The sequence below is a fragment of the Leptosomus discolor genome, chromosome 1 (genome assembly GCF_034619465.1).
Source record: "Leptosomus discolor isolate bLepDis1 chromosome 1, bLepDis1.hap2, whole genome shotgun sequence".
Taxonomy (NCBI): domain Eukaryota; kingdom Metazoa; phylum Chordata; class Aves; order Leptosomiformes; family Leptosomidae; genus Leptosomus; species Leptosomus discolor.
In genome coordinates this window covers 196,366,593-196,388,734 of record NC_141391.1, presented here as the reverse complement: position 1 = coordinate 196,388,734, position 22,142 = coordinate 196,366,593, and the positions used below count along the sequence as shown (strand labels likewise).

Genomic DNA, 22,142 nt, shown 5'->3' with positions numbered 1-22,142 from the left:
ATGTGATTCAGATTCTAAATATTTAAAGCCAGAATCTAATCTTAGATACATTGTGTATGCTGTCATCTCAGAAACCCGATAAAGAGAGACAATGATGGACAGCACAGATTGAAATTAAATTCAAGCTCTGTATTAAAAAGCTTGCCCTGCTAATTCACATGAATGATTAACCACAAAGAAACTTAAGTCTGTGAGTTACAGCAGTGCTGAAGTGGTCTTTGTCGTCACTGTCTTCGTTAACTTCAGAGAAGAATAGTCCAAAACCACCTCACAGGGAAAGGACGCCACCTCTCCTTTCCCCTCTTTTCTCTCAGAGATGCAGCTAAACTATTAACATTTTCCAGTTAAATGGCAAACAAAGCGTTTCTAATCTTCCTTTCACTGGAAAGAAGGACAAAATCTCAACCATAACCTAAATCAAAAACTATAATAGCACTTGGGCAGTTACAGGCTCTTACTATAGACAGCCAGGTCAAAGCAATCAGCATATGAATCTTCACACACAGCGAGCAAAAACATAACTCGACACAGCTCTCTATCGAATATTATTGTAAGATGAGTAAGTGCACCAGGGTACGACCCTATTAAATACCAGACCTGTGGCTTCCAAACAGCACAAAACTCAGATGGATGATCTCATCTCAAGCAGTAATGTGCCAGAATACAAACAGAGGATTGCAAATGCTTCAAGCGTACAAGGACAGCAAAATAAGACCATGGTAAAATAAAGGGTGGAATATATATTGATGGCTGAGCAGAATGAAGGATGTTAAACCTGCTGCTGCTGAAACTGATGGTGGTCTTTCTGTTCCCTTAGCTGGACATTAAGGCCTCATTATGGGACTTCTGGGTACCATAACTGTATAGCAGCCTCACAAGACAAACTTTAGTCCGCTAAAAGCAGCAATAAGGCTAAACACCCACATCAAGCAAATGAGATGTGGGTATTTACCCACATCTAAAGGCTAGATGATATTAACCTCTGCATTGATTCTTAGTTTGGGGCTAGCATAGTGCAGCCACCAGTCTAGGGTAAAGGGTGCTGCAGACTTTAGGTGGAGCTAGATCAACTCAGAAGGGCCATTCGTACATCAGATATGAATGGTACTGTACGTAACCAGTGGGTTTTTATTAACAAAACAAACACAATTTAGTTTAGACAGATGGAAATGTTTTATATTTCAGTAAGGCTGTCGGCTCTAGCATAAAAAATCCACTTCTACGATTTTCCAGTGAGCTGAGCCTGGGAGGGCCTGAGTGCCCATGGGGCTCTTTGGGGATGAAAAGTGCACAACTAATCCAGACAGCGCTTGTTTCCTTCCTTGGGCTTTCAGAGGAATGTAGTGTTGTGGTCCAGCAAGTGCCACCAAAACACAAGGTGAAAACCCACACGAAGAACGATCACATGAAGGAGGAAAAGGAAACCAGCCAGACCCACAATAATAAAATTCCAAATAAAATCTTGGACGCAGTTTTACAATTGTGAGCATTGCCATGGACCCAGATGTAGCTGCAGGAAACATGGATTTTGGTTTGTTTTATATTCCATGGATTGGCATCCAGGCTCTGCAACTAGCAAGTATGATCTCTTACTGAATAGGAGCATAGCCACAGGAGAGGAAAGATTAAGGGTATCAAAGGAATACATTTTTCATTTCACTCCTTTCTTATTACAGTAGATTAAAAGAAAAAAAAAAAGAGTTTTGTTCAACATTCAATTTTGAGGAGAATTAAATAAGCCAAAAACATTGTTCAGAATTAGAGCACTGAAGAAAGGATTTCAAAACACAGTGTGTGGTTCATGGTGGGATTTTTATTTCCTTTTAAGATGAGCCACATACAGCTGTACGAGAGCTATTGTCCTCTGTCCCACTGAAGGAATAGTTTCTTTCTGAAGTGTTCAATCTGTTAAGACACATAGGTGCTTTAAAAGCTTAAAAAAAAGAAGGAAAGCATGCAAACTCTCTTCTGGTTCAAATGGCAATTATCTGAAAAGCAGCAAAGGAACGGGAATACATGAGTAAATGAAATAGCTTTTGATTGCCTGGCTATGAATGATAGTAGGATTTGTCCTCTTTGGGAACGACAAGCAGCAGCAAGCAGTATGCACCGGCAAGACAAAAGTCAGCCCTGAAAGACAGGTATGATGACAGTGATCTTACATAGCGTGGATGGTTATTACAAGCCTGCACAGGAGAAGCCACTTTCTTCTCTAATGGATGGAAAAATACTCCTTGCCACTGAGCCATAAGGGGACACGATTTGAAGCAAACAAAGCCCTTAAAAACTTCCTGATAACTGCAGGACTGGAAAGTCTCTTTTCCTTCTCTTCTGCATGGATTTTCAAACACCAAGACTTCCACCATCATTTTTAGGCCCAATCAAGGCAAAGGCTAACAAAAGAGGAAGGCTGAAAGACCAACTGTGGCAATTCTATCTTTCAAACTCATCATGCATCAACTGAAGGAGGGTTTCTTAAAATAAAAAAGACAGAAAGACAGCCTAGGTAAGCCCAGAACCTGAGAAAACAGAATTACTGATCATTTTAGCTTGTAGGCTGCTGTCATTCAGCTCCAGGGAATCCCATGCTCCAGGCAGATCTGGCAAAGCAGACCTCTAAGAAGAGAGGAACTTGTGTAACAGAGAACCTGGAAAGCTTCAGGCACTGAGCTTGACTGCATTGAGCTGCAAATGAGGGATGAAAACAAGTCACAAGGACCACAGTGCAGAGATTTCCAGTGCAGCAACTCTAGTGACTCAAAGTGCCAAATTTCAACCCCTCTGAGCATAAAGCAGAATAGCACAGGACTCAAGCCAGCAGTTGGTAGAAAAGTGGCAGCCAGACATCCTCCTTTAAACTTCTGAAATTGACTGTCTCATTGTTCTGACAGGTTCTTTCTAGACAGAAGAAAAAAACCCAACCAAACAACTTCCCCCATAAGTGTTTTCTAAGAGAAGAAAACAGACTCCAAAAAAGTCTGAAGAGAAGGCAATCTTTGCTTAAGATCAAATTCTTTAGAGAGGAAGTCCTCAGAGAACCATTACATCACATGCTTAGGTACAAATGGGAACCCTGATCAGAATCTTAGTTTATCAGGGTAAATTGAGGTGTTGCACACATAGCAAGCATGTGAAAGAGGGGTTTCCTGATCACATTCAGAGATTTATTTTTAGGCTGCGCAGGCACATACTACCAGGGCATACTATGGTTGAAAATGGTTGCATTACTAACAAGGCTTGAGGACCTGGAACAGTAAAGTACTGGTCAAAATCTCATCAGTGCTGATAAGTCCAGGACAGCTGAATTTCAAGCCCAGAGCCATTTCAAGTCTTTATGAAGCTGGCTAAAAATCCTCCCGTATATGACAGTTTGGGAATTTGGGAATTTATGAATTCCAGTTTTGAGTTTCTGAATTCCCTGTATGTTTTTGTTTATAGTGATGGCTCTGCTGGTCTTCAAAAGGTTCCCAGAAAGGCCAGCTTTAGAGTGCATTTAAACACCACTCAGACTGAGCAGGCTGAGAAACATGTGTCCAACACAGCAGCCTGCAGAAGGGGGAAGCTCGAGTATGGCTGTAACAGACTGATGAGAGAAACCATCTTGAGGAAGCACTATGCCTTACATATGCAAGCTAGCCGAGGTCTTCTCCACTCTTAACCACTTGCTTATAAATCTATGACATGGAGAGAGCAGCAAAAAGGTCTAGGAAGGTGTCAGAGGGAAACCTGGCACTAAGGAATAGAGAGTAAATTCCCGGCCAGAGACAAAAACCAAAATCCTGTTCAGTTGCGTGACTTACTTGGCATTAGGCAAGTGGGGGCAGGCACCTTGTCCCATCATCTGAGATCTCTCCTTGCTTGTTTGCTGGCAAGGAGACAGGCAAACCCTTTGGAGAGGCTGAAGTCAGCAATGGGATTCAGACCTGCTGGTGGTGGTTGACAGCCCGCACCCACCTCAGAACTGTGGCTGGGAGATGTCCAAGCAAGGGAGTTTTGTTCACAGCTGCTGCTATGGAGTAGAGTGGCTCCTGTTACAAGGAGAGAAGGTTCTTCTGCTCAAAGAAGTGCCCCTTAGAGGGGCTGCAGAGGGGATGAAAAGGAGGGAGACCCCCAGTGAGCTTTTTTCTTTTATCTTGCAGATGAACCAGATGGCAGGAGCAGCAGAAACCAAAGGAGGAGCATGAAGCCTTTAAGAATCAGATAGCTAAAACGCAGGGAAAACTGAAGCCAAAAACTAGGCCTGGACAAAACAGAGCACCAGAGTGGAAAAACAAGCACTGGGAGAGCTTTGCCAAAAGGGGAAAGAATAAAATAAACCAGCTCAGTTCTTCAATTCAAATTCCAACTCTGTACTTTCAGGAGAGGAGACTTAGAGAAGCTGAAGAACTGGCATTAAGTCTCCTTTGTAGCTGCAGCTGCTCACAGTTATCTGTCCGCGTGTTCCCTGGCAGACAGCACTGCAGTGCAAATTTCCCAGGGTGTAAAAAAAGGGCACCGAAGAGTGACCAATGGATCCATCACACACACACAGGCCGGCAGACACATATGCTTGTCTAACAGGTAAGAAAGATCCTGCTACAGCATTGCCACAGCCCAGGGCTGCTTACCATCACCTGCAGCTGCTCTGCATCAAGTCACTGATGGCTGGGGACAGGTAATGTCCCCTCTGAAAGCCCTACTTGCTCAAGCAGGGCTGTCTGATGTCTCTGGAGAGGTGCTGCTGAGCTTGTATTTTAATTGGCTTTCAGGTCCCAAGGCGGATTTTCATCAGGCCAGACCTCGCTACGGGATGCTGCACTACCTCCTCTCTTCTCAAGAGAACTCTCATTTTTCAGAGCAAATGCCCATAAAAAGGGCATGATGTCAGGGATACCATCTGCAGGATGTGCTGTGCTCCTCCATTACCAACCGCAGACTGATGGACGCTGCTGCTCTATCACCCCTAGAGGAAGCATTACCAACCCCTTTCAACACCCACCTCCCATTTCAGTAAAGATCCCATGACACTTGGTGGAAAAAACAACATTGTATTTGATTTACAATTAACAGGATTTACAAATAATGACAAAGAAACAGATTAGCCATGAAATTAGGATGCCTTTGTTGATGAAGGAGTAGCTGGCAAAGCACCTTTATGTAGAAGTCATGTACCTCAGTCCTAAACAGTGTAAAATAACTTACAGCCCAGGCAGGTTCAGGAATGATTATACACAAATGCAAAAAGTCGAGTACAAAACAAACCAAAAACCCCCTCCCAGCCTACTGGGCAGGAAACCAGTTCTGGTGAGGCTTTTGATTTTTGGAAACTGAAGAAAAGGCCCACTGACAAATATTAGGAAACTTTGAAAAAGGGGGAAAAAATATCAACAAACAGTAAAAGTCACTGTGTGACATCCTACCGGGCAGGAAGAGCGGGCAGCAGACACTGCGTTAGCTTGCTGAGAATCAGCAGAGTCCGGGCGCTTGGCAGGACAATGAACGAAGGAGTACAGATGGCAGCGCTTCATTAAAATGCTACTTTACTGCCAAAAACTCGCAAGACAAAGAGGAATAAAGTTCTCTGATGTGCAATACAGCAATTTAAGAAGACGTACCTAACTTTTTGATTTGTATGGAGCTTACCTATATTGTAAACACATACTTTCTGACAAGTTATTTCAATTTTGTTTGCTATGGGTTATGGTGTGTATTCAATCAATCAAATGCAGCATTCCAAGGCTCAAAACTGACTGAGTGGTTTTCAATAGACAGGTATATGATTTTTCCAATATCATACTAGTATTTTACATCACAAATACAATAAAACCGAGTGATGGTATTTCTAGGACAGTTCCAAGATTCAAATAAAAAATCATCAGAACCATTCTAAAATAAGATATTGTACATAATCAAATCATGTTAAACAGCACACTCTCGGCAAGCAGCTAATTACAAGCATTCTGCTGGTCATGTTTTTCACACAAAAGTCATTCAATAGCACATAAATATTTCTTTTTCTGATCTGCTTCTTTTTACAAAACCATTCATCAGATTCACATAATTAGTACAAGTAAGGCACATTAGCATATATCATAAAACTCACAATAATAACAAAGAGTCGTAAAGTTTTAAGGACTAATTCCTTCTTTGCAGTGATTTCTGAACTGAATGAGACTTCATCAGTAGAACCCTCCTACATTGACATTACTCTTATTTCCATTGCAACCAACTGTGGTGGGTGCAATACTGTGCATCATCATGGACATAAATAATTAAATTAAGAACCGTGTGTGGTAGCAAATCCCATTTTCAGATCTTGCAGAGAAATCAGACACATTGTTCACCATGTTCGTTATGAGCATAGACTAAGTTTTAGAGCTATATGGAAGTTAATTTCTAGTTATCAAAATAAAAGGGGATATTGCATGTGTCTCTGAGTATGTTGTTTTCCTAGTACAAATATTGCTTAAGGTAGAAAGGATGCTATAGAACTGAATTTATTTGCATAATGAATCCTAAATGCTGATGTCTCAGATTCTACTAAATTAAATGAACTACAGGTTTTCCTTCTTCCACCCCCCACCCTGCCCCCAACCAAAGGACTCTCTTTCCCACAGAAGATTCATTTACACACAACACAGCTTTTAATTAGAAGCATAATTTACAGTAAAAATTCTTTACATTACACCTCTGCTATCAAAAAAACATGAAATCTTTCATTTAAAGTTGTAATTATACATTAAAAAATAGAACACTATTTCCTTAACAGGAAGAATGAATTTGAACATCTTCAGATCAGATTTCTTTATTGCGGCTTTCGAGTCAAAGGTCAGTCACTTTATTCTCTAACGCAGCTGCTATTTGCTGTAAACGGAAGGCAAGCTGCATTTTTTGTGCAGCTGGATCCTCTTCAAGTGCATTTATAATCTGGAAGAAATAAACACAGAATGTTTAGAAACATTTAGCTTAAAATATACGACATAGTTCCCGACCAAGTGTTTGACACTGCTTTGGTTGTTAAGAGTCTTTCGTCTTCACTCTGTACCAAAGATAAAGTCCATCCAGTAGGCCCATGTTCTATTTTTACTCAAGGGCAATAAAAATTATCATCTCCATTACTTTACCTAAGTTGCTGTAATGTTTCCCATTATGCTGGGATCCAAGGAAATTAGTCGGTAGTACTTTATCTTGTGAAATATTACATTCCAAGAGGGAGCAGGCAGGGGAAAAACGTCTGTCTAGGAAACAGTGCTTTTACCTACAGTGCACCTTACAGGGCTTAAGGGTCATTTACCAGCGGTAATCAAGCCCCATCCCCATGAGCTTTGGTTATGAGAAGCTACTGGGTGGTCCACGCACAGGCATAAGGTAGGGTGACGCAAGGTCTCTTGTGTCTACAGGCAATACGGTGAAGACAACGGTCTGGCCACAGCGTCAGGGAGCTGCTGGCAGCTCCCTTTTGGCTCTTGACAAGAAATGCCGTGACTCCGGCCCAGCACCAGTAGCTCAGGAAGCAAAGAGCTTGTCAGAGGAGCCCCCAGCATCCCGCATGCAGCCTCTGCTGCACAGAATATATATACAGGAAGGTATGACTCTAAGACACAAGGGATTTGAAAACAAGAGCTAGAAAAGGTCAACTGTTATGAGAAGGCTTTTCTTCAAATAGAGTTTTTTACGGCTTCTCAAGATCAAATTTCAAAGGTTTTGAAAGGTTTTCATTTCCACCATCCTTTAGGGAAACTTTTCCACAAACTATTAGATTTCCCCATTAGAAGAATGTGTTACATGGCAAAACTGTTCCTTTTCTAGAACAGGCTTTATGAAGAAAAGTCAGACACTGTAATCAAGCACAAACCTTTAGCTCTGCTTAAATACTACATAAACTTGCAAATACAAGAACTGGAGAAATAGAGTGTGCCTGTCACTACCAGTGGTTCTCACTACTTGTTGCACATCATTGACAATGGAGATTAAAGCAGTCAGTATCAATCTAGCCAATAGTTTCACTCTGAAGGGCTGCGATAGCATTTGAGTTTCACACGCTGGAGCAAATTTGTTTAGAAATAATTATTTTAATGGATTTGTTTTTAAAGTGTGAAAACATTTTTATAAGACAGAGTTAATAAACACTTATTACAGTATTTAGATTGGGCCTAATTTAATTTGATATTGTTCCTTTAATTTAAACAATTACATCTAGCTGTAACTCCTCAAATCTAGACTAAATAATTCATTATTATCTCTGCTGGTGAATATATCCTTCATATAAATGTGGACAATTAGAATGTACCCACTTAGTCATTGTCAAGCCCTGCAGAGATGCAGAAGGTACAGCGCATGCTGGGAACCACTGCGTCAGTAATAAAGACAAGGGCAGCTGCAAAATGTTCCAATTTATGCAAATTAAAACATTTTCATGGAAAATAAATAAGCTCGATTAATTTTACTGAATGGTTCTTGACAGATTATCTTTGTAACTCTGAATTAGCAGCCTTTTCATCGGATGTACCTCGTTGTCATACAGTGATGTACGTGAAAGGAAGAGCTGCAGCTACGCACTGCCGTTTGCTGGCCTGCACCTGAGGAGGTCCCACGGACCGGTGACTCCCCCTGCGCCTGCCACTAAACGTGAAACCACCAGCAGAAGCAGGGACACAGGGGTGTGGAAGAATCAGGGCTTTACGGTTCATCTGTCATCCGGGATCCCTGCGTGTTTCTGTAAGAGGTTAGGCCACGGATACATTCGTTGAAAGCCGGCTTGGTTAGCGCTGGGATGAGGGGCGAAGAGACCAATGCCACCGGGTTGGCCTGCATTCCTCTGGCCGCTTCCCCTATGGACCCTCATCCCAAGAATTCTCAGGGTGATCTGATTTTCCCAGCTTCCATCTGTTTAAAAGCTGCGACAGGCTGGCTGCTCCTGTATAAAGCAGCTGCAGTGAAGCTGAGGATGAGACTCGCTGCCTTTAGTGCTAAATAGAAGTGAAAACACGAACTGTGCTGAGGTGCAAGACAAACTGAAGAAAGCTCACATGTGCTGTACTCCTTTTTGATTCAGCATCTGTTCTTACTTGCTTTGATTTAATTCTGAGAGTTTTCTGGAGGCATTCATTTCCATGGAAACCTTTGAATAAACGTTTCCTTCTCTCTTTTTGTTTTCAGATTAAGTTTGGAGAGCCATAGCCACAGCCCAGCTACACTGGGATATCCTTTGTCCCCCTTTCTACAGGGCTTGAAAAACCTAAGAAATGTCTTGGACTGAATCTGTGAGCCTCCTTTTGAACCAGGCTATATTCAGCAGTTACTCTACTTTGGTTTACCTTGGGCAGGCACAGCAAAACAGGGACGGTAGCATGCATGGAAGTTTTAAGCGCATCTTAGCTAATAAAAAAGGCACAGCCCCATTTCTACAAGCAAAACAGGTTTAATGGATTGTTCCCAACAAAAAAAACATTCGCTTGAAACCTGATACAGCTCTGACGACTACTTTTTGCCTGGTGACATTCTTACGCCCTAATTCTTAGGAATTAGGGACCGTAGAACTGAAGAGAAACGATTTTTAAATCTATCTCTCTTTCAGATCTTGTTAAACTATCACTGCCAAAACCAGATAGCCCATAATGAAGTTCGTGTATAAGAACAGATCCTTGACCAATGTAATTGCCAAGCAAGGTGTATAACTGCAAAGTTAGAGCTTCTGTTCAGCTTTGCTTTTACCTGATTATCCAGGGAATTCCAGAAGTTGTTCCTTTAGACTGACGTTAGCCTTCATAACTTTTTACCATTGATATTAAAAAATGAAAACAAAAGCCGCAACTTACCTCATCATAGTATTTGTTAGTATACTGGTAGAGTTGGTGTAGAGCCACAAGCGTATTTAAGGAATCGGTATGTGCCTGTTAAACAACACGAGCAGGCAGGAAACGTCAAGATATGATCACAGACAGCTGAAAGTTACACACATGCACAACTGTTGGACACAATATACAAGATTTGCAAATTGCAAGATTTGTAAGCTATGCATCCTGCAACTTCTGTTAAATGACAGTTGGGGCAGAAAAAAAGGTGTGTGAAAACTTGTGTTTGGTGATTTTTAGATCCAAGATTTTCTTGATGGTGCTTTTCCAGCCTGCCCACAACTCTGACGCTTGAGGTGGAAAATATTTTGACCTCTGAACATCAAACCACAGACTACAGCTCAAACATCTGTTAACAATATGGGTATGTAAACGAAAGCATTTACTCAGTACGATCTACGCACTGTTGAGATACTAAGCATTGGTCCTGTCACTGTCATGGCTGTTTGAAATCCTTTCTCCAGCTCTTTTTAACTCTTTGGAATTATTCACACCTCACTACAGCAAAGATCATGAGCACATATATGTTTGGAAAAAGCCATCTGAATCATGAATATGGAAATGGGGCGGGGGGGGGGGGGGAGAGAGAGAGAGAAAAAGGACTTTAAATGAGTCCTTCCATTTAAGGAAATAACCCTTCCATTACCTCTTCCTCCTGCCCTCCCTGACGTTTTACTTATTTAGTGAATGTACTCTACCTGTCTAAACAGATGTTTTTCATTCAAATGTATAGGATTCAAATCTCTAGCTATGCCTTTAGTCTTTTAAGTTAGTTAAGAAAATGAAGAATTGCAAAATATTGCTGCTGGCATAAATGATTACCCAAGGCATAAAGCAGCGGAGAAACATCCATCTTCCCTTCCTCTATAAAAGTCACTTCTAGAGCTGGACAAAATTTGCCATGTTCAATCACTCCTTTCATATTCATTTTTATCATAATTTATAATGTAAACAGAAAGGATCAACATCTTTTGCTGATGTTCAAACATTCTATTGAATTTACTTTTAATCAACAAACATTTTAATTTTATATACATCTCAATTTGTGTAATAAATACAGTGAACTAGAAAATGAAATGTCACTCCAGATGAGTTTTGTAGTGAATGACTGAAAATAGAAATGCTCTCGTGAGGATGTAGATTTGCAAAATGTTAGGTCCTAAGGGTACTGAAATAAACAAACCACAAAAAATTCCCCAAACATCCTCCTGACGCTAGAACTCTTCAACTAAATCAAGCAAATGAGCAAACCAGCCAGCAAGTACACTGTCTCTTTGCTCAGGCTAAACAACATCTTTAAGACTGGTGAGGGCCTCTCCTGGTTCTCCAAGTTAAATTGAGTGCTACGACGGCACAAGCCTGCTCTAGCTAAGCTGAGCTGCGCAGCGGACAGGCTCTTTCAAGACCGAAGCAGGTTTTGTAGTGTCTTTGCTCCACTGGTCTCCAACCAGAGTCCCCACCTAACAACCACCCCCCTCTGCTCTTCTCCCTGAGAGGTAACCCCCAATAACCTATAATGCAAAAAGAAAAAGTGCCACTGAGCGAGCACACGGATAGCTTCTCACACGCAGCGTAAAGCAGAAGCATTGCCCTCATATAGACAGCTCCAACACCGGCTACACTTCATGTACGTGCCTCCTCTTTCATTTCTGGAATCTAATTTTTGCTGTGGTAGCACTCTGAATTCAGTCATTACTTGTTATCAGTATGATCAATGCTAAAAAATCCTCTATACGCTGTGGAGAGAAAACACAATTTGAGAGTGCTATAATTTTTCCACAATGGATGTGAAAAAATCTGAACACTTTGCTCTGGAACCTACATCGCTCAGACAGATTAGCGATGATAACCATTCTTGGTTCCATTCAATAATCAACATTTCAAAGGGCTAAAAGGCATAGCTACAGTAAACAGGAGTATTTCAGAGATCTATGAAATAGCTCATTGGATGTTCGCACATACAAAAATCCCATTTGTTGAGTTAGAAAGAGAAGACAAACAGTGCTATACTTGGCTCCAATGTCAGGACAAGAAAATGGAATTCGTTCTTACCCTAGAAATCTCTGCTAGGTGGGTATTCATGTCTTGGTCACTAACTGGCACCATCTGACGAATACCTTTGTAGTAACTGCAACAGATGAAAACAGACTTTCAACTAGGTGAAATACACTGTGGTTTTCTGGTAACTGTTTTTCAATTTTGCAATTATTTTAAACATGCTTCCTAATAATGCGGGAGATGCTCTACAACAACAGACCAGTGATTCCTTCAGTAATCCTGCCTTCCAACAGTCATTAGTACCTTCACAACAGAGTCAAATCATACCTGATTGTGCAGGGCCATACCACAGGAAAGGAATCTATTTATAACTGCAGCCGATGACTATTTTAGGTCTTCAAACTTTTGAAGTCATCAGCTAGCAAGAGTTTTGTCCTGCAGCAGATCTTCCATAGTATTCACAGAATTGCCAATTAGTAAATGAATAAAAGCAGAGATGGAACAGAAGAAATGTTTGTGAAAATGTTTTCAGGATTTGATCTCTGCTGTGTTGTGGAAGTGCAGCACTGGTTACACAGTAACAACCACTGCAGAAAACAGTTGCAGAAAATCCTATTTTCTCCTGACTAAATCTACCCATCTGTCTGCACAGACATGAACATGCACTGGCTCATAACGGCGCTCCATTTCAACCCTGCCAACATCACCACCAAGGGAACGCTTTAACATTCAGGTGTAAAATTTTTAACATTTGACAGTTGACTTTGACTACCTCAGCATTCCCTTTTCCTCTTACACAGGCTTAAAGCCCTAACAATGCTGAATAAACATGAAAGGAGTCTATACTTACTCTTCCACCATTTTCTTATAGTTAGAGATTTCTTTTGCATAAAGTAATTTATTACTTGGGGAATCCTGAAAATTTATAAAAGAGAAACTTGGTTGATTTATGAACAGCTCTAGGAAGCAAAAGAAAGTCACGAACTTATGATCAAGCCTTTATATTCACATGCACTTGAGCTTTGCAGATACTAACATTTGGATGTTTATTAACATTGGTGGGATTATTTGTCCTAAAAGAACAAAGTTTACACACGGCATCACGGTTGAATTTTACAAATGTATCAATGCAAGATGATACTAAATCATTGGTGGACAACAAATAATCAGTTCTTAAACTTGTTTTTTATAAAAGCCGTTGCTATTTTCTCCTTTTTATAAACATCAATTGGCAGACTGCAGAGTTACACTGACATGTTCACCAACCTGTTAAGAGGTGAAATGCTAACTTCATTATAAAACTAAAAAGACACTATCAAAGCTGTATCTCTCCAGAGAATGCGTGTTGTCTATGAGGATGCCCTTTGTCCTGTCAGGCATGAGCGTAGCCAGGATGTAGAATGCAAATCACTTACTCTGCTTAATTTGTGCTCTGTTCTTGTGCAAGCATCCATGAAAGTCTGTGCAATGACTGACAAGGAAGCATCCACTACTTCGTGAACATGAACATCAAAGATGAAATGGGGATTTTTCAGTATGTTTACCCAGAATCTAAGAGGCAGGCTGCAAAGCAAGGAAAAAGATAAATAATCCTTTTTACACAATAAATGTTCTACAATAAGCACATCACATGAAATTAAGCATGGGTTTTGCATTTTGATGCAACAAACAGTGAAGCTTAATTTTGTATTTCAACATTTATACAAGCTATTTGTTGTCTGGTTTCCATGTCTGAATACCAAGCCTTTACATCTCTCACAGAAAAACTCATATGAATCTCAAGTGCCCCAAAATAGCAAGAGAAGATGTCTGCATGGTCAGAGAAACCGCCAGAGTAGTATTTCATTAGATTTTGTGCTTTGACAGGTAAATCTAGTCCCACTTGCCTCTTGCTTTCCTATTCTCTGAGAAAAGACAAAAACTAAGTGGTAAATCTGCCAATGACAACCCCAGAGGTAGGTTGGCTTCATTTTTGCAGCTTCTAGGCTTGCAGGGAATCCTTTTGGTCATATAAACATATTATCTCAATTAAAATGATTCTGAGAATTATAAATGAAATTTACTCTAATGTGTGGTAAGGGTGCCAGTACATACCTGGGAATTACATTCTCACTTCTCTGCAAGTATTACTCTGTTCATACCGTACCTGTTTGTTTTCCAGATGTGAATGGTATCTTCATCCTTGATGTCATGTTTTTCTGCTTGCTCATCAAGAAAGTCAAAGAAGTATTTCACAGCTGGTGGCACCACGTGATTTGAGTTGAGCACACTATGAAAGAAGTTATCTACAAACTGCTGAAGTGTCCCCTGAAAGCAAATTAAAAAAAAATCTCTTACATTGGTGTTACAGGCTGAACTTGGTGCCATCCTATAATCTTTTATTCCTATTGACTCTAACAGCCCAGAATCCAGTTGCAGTCACTGATGGCCTTCATCCTGAGTGCTAAGGGTACCGGGTGACAAAACCCAAGCAGATTCTTAGTGCAGTGACCTTGCAAACTGCTGACACAGTAAAGATCTTCTAGAGAACAATTTTATGTTCTAGCCTGAAAGGCTGCGACTTCACCAGCTATTCTATGGCTTTCACAGAGAGGTGTGCTTCCTGCTTGACAGAAGCAGCAGAAACTGGTTGCTAAGTACACAATACATTTACACGTCAGGGTTGCTGTGCACATAAAATAACTGTTAGCCATTTTTTAATGGTTTTGCAGCTTCCCACCTCCAGTTTCTCTGACTCCAGAGTACCATGCAATTTTAGAAAAAGACTGAGAGGAAGAAGTACCAGTGAGCATTTGACTTTTTGTTTCAGGGCAAGCACTTGGGTCTCATCAGACACCCAGTCTGGCCCAGTTCCATGAACTCAACCAAGCCCAAGGAGTGAAGCATCCCCAGAGGGCTGTGTGCTTGGTTGGATTCCTGCATCTGCCTAGACCTTAAGGACTGCAGCCTCAGAGACTGTCCCTTTGTTTTAGAGATGACCCCGTTGAGGCTACATGCAGTTCATCCCTGCTCAGCTGGTTGGCCCTATGGACACATTTGAAGGGCTGCATCCTCTCTCTCACTGTCACTCCAGCTGCCAGCCTCAGAACAGGGCAGGGACCGAGAAGGCAAGGAGCCCTAAGCCACTCTGCTGTCAGCAAGGACACATTGACAGTCCTTGGGTTGTAGGGGTAGCTGTGGTGCCAGCCATAACACCTCACCAGCTCTGTATGACTGGTAATAATCTATAAACCGGCTATTTGGAACAGAAAAGCAGCGGCTGCAAAGGAGTTATTAACAAAGAGAGGGATATAAGCATCTTGCTGGCTCTCTGTCATCAGTCTATGTCATCTATGCACAGACTTTCCTTCACATCCACTTTCACAGTTGGACAAATGGCCTTATCTGGAGCCAGACCACCCTCATTTTCATGAGAAGCCTGGTTTTAGGGTCTTTAAACACATTATTCTAAATTGTTTCTGCAAGGAGGAATGCTTTGCAAAGTTATTTTGCTTGTGATCCATTTGCAGATAAAGACTATTATTATTCGAAAACATTTTTATTTTTCTAGGTTATACTGCAGCATTGGTCACACACAAGGACAGGGAAATATAAGGCTCTGTAGTAGTTTACAAAGCATTTGGTTCAAAAGACAACACAACAAAATATTACCTAAACAGGTGGCACAGAGAATATCCATCTTTGTCTTGCAAGAAAAATCCTTATTTAACGAACACATAATCATGTTTCTCAGCTGTGACTGGGAGTTACACTTTGTCTCTTTCCCAGTAATGTTCCTCAGGGCATATTAGTGACTTCAAGCCCTGAATACCAGCTTGTATGTACATGACACATATTCAAAGTTGCAGTCAAATGCATGACTAATATTTGCATCATTTTCTTCAGTTGTACCTCAAAATCTATATAAGTAAGGTGTAATCGTGGCACATCTGAGCCCTACCTTCACAGAAAGAAGTCTGGTCAGGTAGATTTCTGTAATAGCTTTGGTCCTCTCTTTTTCTTTCACACTGCCCCGCTTTGATTTACCTTCATCTATTTCATCTACTGGCCGGACTAGATGCCAGACCTTATTTTCATCTTCCAGGAGTGCGTGCCCTAGAAACAGTAATTGCAATAATTACAAAAAACACCCCACGCCCAAAACCAGCAACAAGAAAATAATCATATACATAAGTACATGCAAGATCTCTATTCCCTATCCTTAACAAACCTGCCCTCTTGCCAAGAGTATCTAGATTACTCTGTTCCTGTCCAACATATACAACTCAAGCACTATATGTTCAATAATATGTAAGCTGAAAAAGCTTGCTTTTGTCAAGAGCAAAGGGAGAGGAAGAAATCGCGCAATAAGGAAACTCCTGTTTGGTCATGTAAGCACAGTATACGTATTTTTTAAGGTCCATGCACTGAAGTATTCTGCCTCTCTGTGAATTCTTGGAGATATGATCAAGTTACAGAAGCTCAGCTAGATTTGACCCAACAGCCACCACTGAAAGAGCAATCGTAGCCTACTCCAGGTACAAGACTAGATATTGTTGTAGCAGTTCTGCTGAATATGGTAGTGATAATTCAACCTTTTTGAATATGGTAGTGATCTCAACCTTTTTTCTAGGTATTGCCATTACAATTTACATTTTTACCCTAATTGCTGAGTTCAAAGTATGGTACCTCAGTTCAAACCTGCCTTTATCAGCATTTGACCAGCACCACTTGACTTTGTAGCTGAAAGGAGGAAACGTGCATCCCTTTGCTGAGGGGGCATGAACTCCAGCAGACAGAGGTAATGACTGCAGCAAATTCATAATCCATTATAATAAGATTTTTAAAAATTTGTTTGTCAGTATTCATAGCTTAAAACACCAAGTAGGTTGCGATATAGCAGAAACAGGAGTAAGCACCTGGGTGCTAATGGCAGCTCATCTGCTTACAGTGCCTCTCTATGCTATTATCTGTGGCTTGGCTGTGCATCTGGTCCCTGAGCTTAGTTCAGTGATCACAGAGTGGAATAAAGGGAGTCTTGCATTTCAGGATCAACACGAATGTTCACACAAACTCTATGCTTGAGAATCTTTTGTTATGAACAGTTCTAAAATAGATTATACAACTGTTTTAACTTGCAATTCATGTCCCTTGAAAAAAGATTGTGTGTCACAAACTTTGTTTCTAATTTTGCTTGTTCTTCCTTTAATTTCTGAATTTTTATATCTACTTGGCATAGTCCCTACAATTGATGGCGCTTTCCCAGTGGAAGTTACTGAATCAGTGCATTTAAAATCATTGACGTCTTAAAAATGTGAAAGTTATTTTTCCCATAAAATTGTGATTCAGCCTATTGCGCAAATTATTTTGCATTACTGCTAAGTTTTATGCTTTAATATACATATCTAAAGTAACTGAATCTTGTTACAGCCTAAAATGTCAGTTTCTAATTGCATGAATTTTGTCCTTTCACATTTTGGCCATAGTAGTTTATTAACTAAGTTCCTCAACAGCTACATTAAATTTACCAGCTTGCATGTATGTTCAATATTTTACATCACAGGGGAAAATAACATTCATGTGTAATCTTGCCAAGCCAACACTTCTGCTTGATTCTACTTTATATATCCTCATGAAAAGCATTAGCTCTGCAGTCTTCTGAGGCCTTTACTTCTTCTAACCAGGTAGGGAAAAAAAAAAAATCCCACAGTAAATCACATTGTCCTTTGAGAGTCCTTAATTTGACTTGGAAGTTCATGTGAATGAAGCAAGAAAGAAATAAAAGCTATCACTTTATTTTGAAGCAGCTGCGATTTCGCAATTGATACCATTCACAGCAATCATCTGCCAGTACAGTAAGAACCGCTGCTGGGCCTGAAGTCTGGAATTTCTTTTGCAATGCCTGTTATTTACTGTTGTAAATGAATAGATCAAATCATGCTGTTAGAGCAGAAACTATTTTCTAGTCTTATGTCAGTCACTTCGTAGACTTCTGCTTCCTCCTTTGATTCAAAGGAATTTATCCTCTTTCTGCCCTCCTGATGGTGTATTTCCCAGTTTAACTTTGGAGACAAGAGAAACAATCAAAGGAGTTTCCACTGAGATTACTGGCCCTTTTGTGCAGCTTAATTTGGCCCGTGTTTGTTTAGCAACAACAGAATTGGCTACTAGTGAAATAGTCATCTCACAGGAAAGTAGGGGTTAAGAGACCACAGCTCAACCAGATGAACTTCTACAACACAAAGATCCCACTTCATTGCTAAATATAGCAGGACGAAAGAGGAAGAGAAATTCAGAACATGGGGCAACAAAACATGTCAGCACTATGGTTGCTAAGAGAAAATAATATTTCTGGGAGATAATATTTTCCTCAATGGAAATGTAGGAGGTGAAGAAAATGAAGGACAGGGGAAAACACCTCCTTTTTTTGTGCAGTACCACACTATGTGTCAAGCCATTAGCAGAGTGAAGATTTTGCCCACTGGGTCAAATGCTTCCCCATGAACTCTTTGCCTTGGCCCTTGGGCATTCTTTGGCCAATATAAAAATAATGCTGGGAGGGAGGTTAGTGCCAAATATTAACTGTGCTGACTAATTATAGTGGTATGAACCATGATGCAAACATGATGGAGGCAAGCAAAATGGCAACAGGCAATGGAGCCCCTTTCCCCTTGCGTGGCCTGCAGCAAATTAGCTTCCTTCCAGTCTCCTCCTGCCCTGTGAATACACTGCTCCATGGAGGTGAAGGAAGGGCTGCCCTACAAAGATCTGCTAATTGGTATTTCCGATCTGCAACTTGCTGTCTATTTTTATTCAGAATTAAAAAAAAAAAAAACCACAAAAAAGAAACCCCAGAGAAAAACCCTAGAATAAGAGTGTTCTTTTGGCTTATAGCTCAGTAGAGAAATACTAGCATGAAATCATTGAAACCATTCTCCATCTTGATGCAAATTAGTAATTGCATTTATTATCTCCAGAAGCAAAAGATGCTGCCTTTAATTTGTCACAACCTCCAGCTTCTAGTGTCTTCCTGTTAGAAGCTGTGAATCAAAAGCAGCATGGAAGCAATGCCAGGTTTTAGAGCAACATCTCTGAACATGGTTTTACATTTTCGTTCTGTGCAAAGCCTAGTACTTTGGCAGACAGTCAATGGCTTCAGCTGACACTTCTCAATGCAAAAGGTGTAAGTTAATGAGAGACTCTGAATAAAAGGAAAACCACTTTGTCACAAGCCTCATTCATAGAGCTGGGATAGGATTTCCATTTCTTCCAACCCTGTAAATCCCTGTGTCATATAAATGTGTATGTGTGGGAGGGGAAGCCTCTGATCCTCTCCTCTGCCTTTTATATGCGCAGCATCTCACAAATCACTGTCACTGCAGGCTCTCACTTTGCACTAGCTTTGTAACATTTTATAGATTTCCAAAAGAATAAGTTGTCACCAGGACCCTTCAGTGCTAAAGAAAATGGGCTAGCCTGGCATGAAATGCTCTCTTTCCAAGTTTGTACGCTGCCGTGGTGCAAGACAGGGTGTGGAGAAGAAACATGGTGGAAGTTATCTTCACTCCATACTTTGGGATCTGAATTCTCTCTGCAGATTATTCTCTCATGTATGAGAGCCCTTGTGTGGCAGCACTGTCCGCAGAAATCTGCTCTTCCTTTACAATTTAGTATGCCACATGTATAACTAAGGAGTTCATCCTGGAGTACAGATTGTGTATGTTCAAAGAGCTTCATCATACTGAATCATAAGTAAAGATATAATCATAGTGAAGGAGGAAAGAAAAAAAAAACAAACAAAAAAAGAAACCCACATGGTCTGGTCCTCCACTGCCTGCCACAAGGGTAGCAAGGTGGGGAGGGCCTGGAAGTCCAGAACGGGAGACTGAACACCTCTCTGTGTTAAGAAAGCAAAGCAAGCAAAGGACACCACCAAATCATGGTCCGCTCCACCTCTTGAGTGCAGGTGACTGCCGCCTCAGCAGTTATCTCAGCAATCAGTGCAACCAAACTGAACAGAGACTCAGCTCCTCACCTGGCTGCACTTCGCTGCCCTCCGTATTAAACTGGATGGGTTTTTAAGTTAACATGCTCGATTGGCACCTGCTGTGAAAGACCAGTCACCACTTGGCCCACTATGGCAGGCACTTGCAGTAAAAAGGTGAGAGGATAGCAGCAGAGGTGTAGCCACGACCATTAGCAGACCCTTCAAAGATGTTGGAAAAAGTCTCAATAGAAAGTATCCAGGAGGACAGAGTGAAAAGTAAATGGCAAGTAATTCTGCCTGTCCTAATTTCCTGGCCAATACTCAACACAAATGGGATGGAAGTCTGTGCAGTTTTGTTAAATAGCAATATAAGTCAGAGCTATCAGCTGAGACTCATCTTCTTGAAAAATGTACTTTTCTGGCATATTATTTCCAATCTGTTTGACTGCCCAGCCCTTGAAACATATTAAATCTAAGATCAGTAAATCTGTTTAAAGGAATGAAACTATTAGGTGAAACAATGGCTTTTGCAATCAGTGATAGATAGAAAAGCATATCAAATGAGCTCATAGAAGGAAGAATGATCTCAACAATTATTGTTCCATAAATCTAACTTCTATCTTGTGTAAAATAACTGAATATAAGGATTAAAAAAGACAGAGAAATGGAACATCTGAAAGGTAAAGGAAACACGTGACAAAGAACATACACATACAAGTAAATATTTCCATAAAAATCTGAGTGTATTTTAGGCTGTAATGGATATTTTGTCTCAAGAGGTTTTGAGATAAAGGAAATTGGTCTAGACAGAATACTAACATGTAGAAGTAAAAGCTTTAAAAGACAGGTTGCAAGCTAACAGGTTACCTTCCGTGTGAAGAAGTCCAGCATACTGTAGCAGACAGCAATACAAGAATTATGCAACAGCTGTGTTAATGATGTGAAAGAGAGGAAACATTATAAGGAAATTCCTGACACTAACTTACAGTGGATTGAAAACCTCAAAAAGAAAAGTGGAAAACACTGCATCTAAAGAGATAACACGTATGGAACGAACAAAGCCAACCAACAAACCCTGGAAACAAGCTAGCATAGCATGAAACATCACTCAAAGCGAGTGAGACACAGAATATGAACGTACAGAGATGAGTTTGCAAGTCAATATAGTTGCAAAAATGCAATTAAAAAATACATCAGACCCATTATGTCACAGAGATGGGAGCTGGTCTCTACCGCGGTTCATCTAGAATGCAATCAATTCTCAGTCTAACAAGAAATGGAAGAAATTCAGAGAGGAAAGTAAGTAAAGGAAGAAGGAAGGAGTAAAAGAGATAAAGCTTTGGAAAGATGAAACACATGGTTTGACTGTAGATGTAGTGGGATTAAGAAACAAAATATGCAAGGAAATGTTTGCTAAGCATGCTTTCTATTAAGCCGGGGTATGGACTCACAGCACTCATGGTTAAAGCCCCATTATTTAAGGCTTTTATAATGAGGACAAAGAAAACCATTGCAAGTGTTCAGTGGGTAACACACAACAAATAAGCCCTGTATAGGCTGGTGGGGAATATCTAGCTCCACAGATGAGCTTGATAAAGAAGATCAAGACAGCAATGTCACTCTCTCTGTGTGGATTTTGACTTCTAGTCATTTTGGGAGGTAGGGAAGCCACAAGAAACTTACTCTCCCCTGGGACATCTTGCTGATTATCCTCTGGCTGTTGGGAAATTCCCATTTTCGATAAGATGAGTGTGGCACCATCTCGGACCTTTGAAAATACAAACACAGGGATGTTATTCAAAAGAAGTATGCACTACTGAACCTCTTTCTTAAAACCTAAACTGCAGTTTCTGTAATCTTTTGCAGCGAATCTAGACCTATGATTAATGCTGCCTTTCAAAGGCTTCTTGGGCAACTGGTTCTGCAACTCAGAACAGACTCCCTCCCCCTCCTTTAATAAGACATCCCATCAACACGTCCTCTGAGATTACTGAAAATGCTAGAAGCACCTCCAAAACTTAAGTGGTACCTCAGTCTGGTGTGGGTGCCCTTTGTACAAAAATGGGGTTTATCATGAAGAATCAGACCTATCTGTTTTCTGAGGGAAAACTAACTAACTTCTATCTTTCCTAATCAGGATATCTGTTGTTAGAAAGCAGTAAGTAGCATACAAAGGAAGATAAGTGGATTGCAAGTGCTTGGTAGAGTGCACAGTATAAAACCTAAAACAGACGGTACAAAAACATCAGCATCTGCTCTCCTGCCCGGGCTGCTGAAAAAAACAGACCAACCCAAAATCTATTTAGCAGCAGAGCAAGGACAAAGGCAATTCTCAGGGGTAGGAA

The 22,142-nt window shown here is 40.7% G+C and overlaps 1 protein-coding gene across 1 annotated transcript in view; it reads right to left on the bottom strand.

Annotated features, from left to right (window-relative positions):
- Window positions 1-6,801: 6,801 nt before the first annotated feature.
- The window catches only part of PLXNB2 (plexin B2), an 83,269-nt gene continuing 67,928 nt past the window's right edge, over window positions 6,802-22,142 (bottom strand). Inside the window, exons 28-35 of the mRNA XM_086473542.1 lie at window positions 21,481-21,565; window positions 15,772-15,926; window positions 13,978-14,138; window positions 13,247-13,394; window positions 12,682-12,746; window positions 11,886-11,961; window positions 9,798-9,872; window positions 6,802-6,906 (exon numbers count right to left, since the gene is read on the bottom strand). Of these exons, the coding sequence (XP_086329668.1) occupies window positions 6,802-6,906; window positions 9,798-9,872; window positions 11,886-11,961; window positions 12,682-12,746; window positions 13,247-13,394; window positions 13,978-14,138; window positions 15,772-15,926; window positions 21,481-21,565 (870 nt within the window). The remainder of the gene's footprint in view (window positions 6,907-9,797; window positions 9,873-11,885; window positions 11,962-12,681; window positions 12,747-13,246; window positions 13,395-13,977; window positions 14,139-15,771; window positions 15,927-21,480; window positions 21,566-22,142) is intronic.